The sequence below is a fragment of the Elephantulus edwardii genome, unplaced genomic scaffold, assembly GCF_000299155.1.
Source record: "Elephantulus edwardii isolate Elephantulus edwardi_28Jun2011 unplaced genomic scaffold, EleEdw1.0 scaffold00325, whole genome shotgun sequence".
NCBI lineage: Eukaryota > Metazoa > Chordata > Mammalia > Macroscelidea > Macroscelididae > Elephantulus > Elephantulus edwardii.
Genome location: NW_006400075.1, coordinates 305,021 through 307,963, shown reverse-complemented (window position 1 = coordinate 307,963; position 2,943 = coordinate 305,021). Strand labels below are relative to the sequence as shown.

General features: G+C 39.6%; 1 gene segment (V, D, J or C); it reads right to left on the bottom strand.

Moving 5' to 3' along the window:
• Window positions 1–111: 111 nt before the first annotated feature.
• Window positions 112–609, bottom strand: LOC102851676. The segment is given in 2 exon segments: window positions 112–470; window positions 567–609. Coding segments are annotated over 2 exon segments (402 nt in total).
• Window positions 610–2,943: the final 2,334 nt, after the last annotated feature.

Genomic DNA, 2,943 nt, shown 5'->3' with positions numbered 1-2,943 from the left:
AAAAAAAAAAAGAAATAATCCCTGGGGAAGCTGTCAGATAGAGAATACCCACACTGCTACAGGAAACAAGCGGTTAACCCACATCTGCACCTGCTCCTGGATCAGAATCTTTTACATCCCACAGAGAGTTTTTTGTCTGGGTTCATGTTGGCTTCCCCTCACTGTGTCTGCTGTACAGTAATAAATGGCTGTGTCCTCTGTTTTCAGACTGTTCATCTGCAGATACACCATGTTTTTGGCGTTGTCTCTGGAGATGGTGAATCGGCCCTTCACAGAATCTGTATAGCTTGTACCACCATCACTTTTAATAAGTGAGACCCATTCCAACCCCTTTCCTGGGGCTTGGCGAACCCAGTTCATCCAAGCACTACTGAAAGTGAACCCAGAGGCTGCACAGGAGAGCTTCAGAGACCCTCCAGGCTGCCTCAGGTCTCCCCCAGACTCCACCAGTTGCACCTCACACTGGACACCTGCAAACACAATGACATTCCGGTCAGAAAATCATTACACATGTGCATTATTTCAGTCATACCTAAACACATAACACTTGTTCTCTACAAAATTACCTTTTAAAATTGCAACAAGGAAAATCCAGCTAAGTGGAGACATAGTGACTTGTCTGTGTTCAGCCCTGGTTCTGAGTGAGGACACTGGAGATTCTGTGGCTCCTCTCCCAGAGCTGCAGGGTTGGGGCTGGGCTGGTTTTCATCAGCAAGAGGCAGAGCCCTATTTGCATGTGCTCTTCTTATATATTAGCAAGATATTGAGGGACATGGCTCTGTGTGACCATAGCCCAGAGCAGACAGGAGTGTTTGGGAGCATTAAGGATAACACTCTGGGGGGGGGGGAATGTTTCTCAATTTTCTTATTACCATTTGAGTGGAAATTTTCAGAGCATATTTTTTTCCATTCAATCTTTTTTTTTCTACATTTTTATTGTGACATTGATTAAAATCCCCTCTTGTAACTGCACACTTCTGACTTTTACCTTGTGATTCTGGATTGTATTTATCCTTCTATCCTCTCCTTCCCTGCCTTCTGCACTTTATCTCTCAATAAGTTCTACCATTTTTTATCTTTTATGACTGCTGTTTTAAGAGTGACTATTTCCTTATTATTGTTTGGGTGAAAGTTGATATACACTGGTTAGTTCAGATGGAGGTGAAAAGGACTATGATAAGGCCACTGGATATATCATGATCCCCTTGTCTGTATCAGACAAGTAAGTGTGGACACTTTTGTGATTTTTGAGCTTTGGCCCACTTTTGTCCCACACTCTGTCAAATATGTTCTAACATGATCCTTTTTAAACCGGTCATCAGTGGCGGACAGGTGTAATCTATTTGTTCTGGTCTCATAATTACAGAACTTGGAGTGATTGTGAGCTCTATGACTATTAATGGAATAATTAGTTTGTTGCAACATTCATTTTCTTCATTGTTCTTTATTCAAAACAAGTAGAGGCCTTTAGTCACATCTTAGATTGCCACTAGAAAGTTTCTGAGACCCCTCTTAAGACTCACCAGTGCAGAAACTAGAAAATCTACAGAGACTCTGACTCTGAGGATTGAAGGTCATGCCATTCTTGTGTTTGGTTAAGAAATTTACATTAGGTTGTCCCCTGTTCTCTCTAATATAGATTAGGATACACATTTTTTTAACAAAAAATACTTTAAAATTATTTTTTAATTCATTGATGCACATTTTCTTTCCTCCCCCACCCCACCACACAATGTACTTTTCCATCCTATTTCAGATTGCCGTCAAGCATATGATACACAATTCACACATTCCTTTTTAACAGTTCTTCCCCTCATCTGTTCTAATGCAGTATTCATTATCTATTCACTCTTCCTATTCTCTACCCAAATCCATCATGTTTGTTCTATTTTATAACGACAGTCTTATAAAGTATTTATCCTTTTGTGACTAAGATAGTTCACTCAATATAGCTAGTATTTTGTTTTGTGAATATACCATAATTTTTCTATCCATTAGTTTGTTGATGGGTGTTGGGTGGGTTCCATCTCTTTGCTACTGTGAATTCTGCAGCAGTAACATGAGTGTGCATACATCTCTTTGAGTTGCATCCCTGGGGTTTTTTTTTGGGTATATTCCCAGTAGAGGAATTTGGATCAAATGGTATTTCTATTTCCAACTTTTTGAGAAAGTATCAGACTGCCTTCCACAATGGCTGTGCCATTTTACTTTCTCTCCAGCACAGAATAAGGTTCCAATCTCTCCATATTCTCACGTGCATTTTTTATTTGTTGCCATGTTGAACTTTACTATCCTTACTGGAGTGAGATGAAAGCTCAACATTGTTTTGATTTGCATCTCACTGATAGCTAGGAATTTTGAATATTTCTTCATATGTTTGCTTGCCATTTGAATATCTTCTTTGGTGAAGTGTTTCTAATCCTATCCTGTGCCCATTTCAAGATGATATGTTTGACCTTTCTCTTGTTGAGGTGCTGGAATATTCTATACATTTTAGATGTAATCCCTTATCAGATATGTCATTGTCATATTTTATCTCAGCCTGTACCCTATTGGAGAAGATTTTTGATGTGCATTGGGATTTGGTTTGTAGAAGGTCACATCATCTACCTCAGTCTCTGCTGGCTGTAGGTTTTTCATTATGCTTGGAAGACTGTTCATGCTTTGGAATAGAGATTCTAGAGTTGTTCCTAGTTTTTCCCTGATTAATTTTATGTTGTTGTTCTTATGAGTCGCTTGCTAATCATAGTGTCTCTGTGTACGATAGCCCTAAACCCTGCTCTATCTCTTACGGATCTTATTATATCTAATACATCTAACCACAATACCCCAGTCACAGAATCTAGAGGATCTTCCTTCCTGCACTGTCTCTCCACCCTCCCAACATGACATCCCTCTCTAAGGACTGATCCTGCCTTGCAACATGTCCAAAGTATGTCAGAC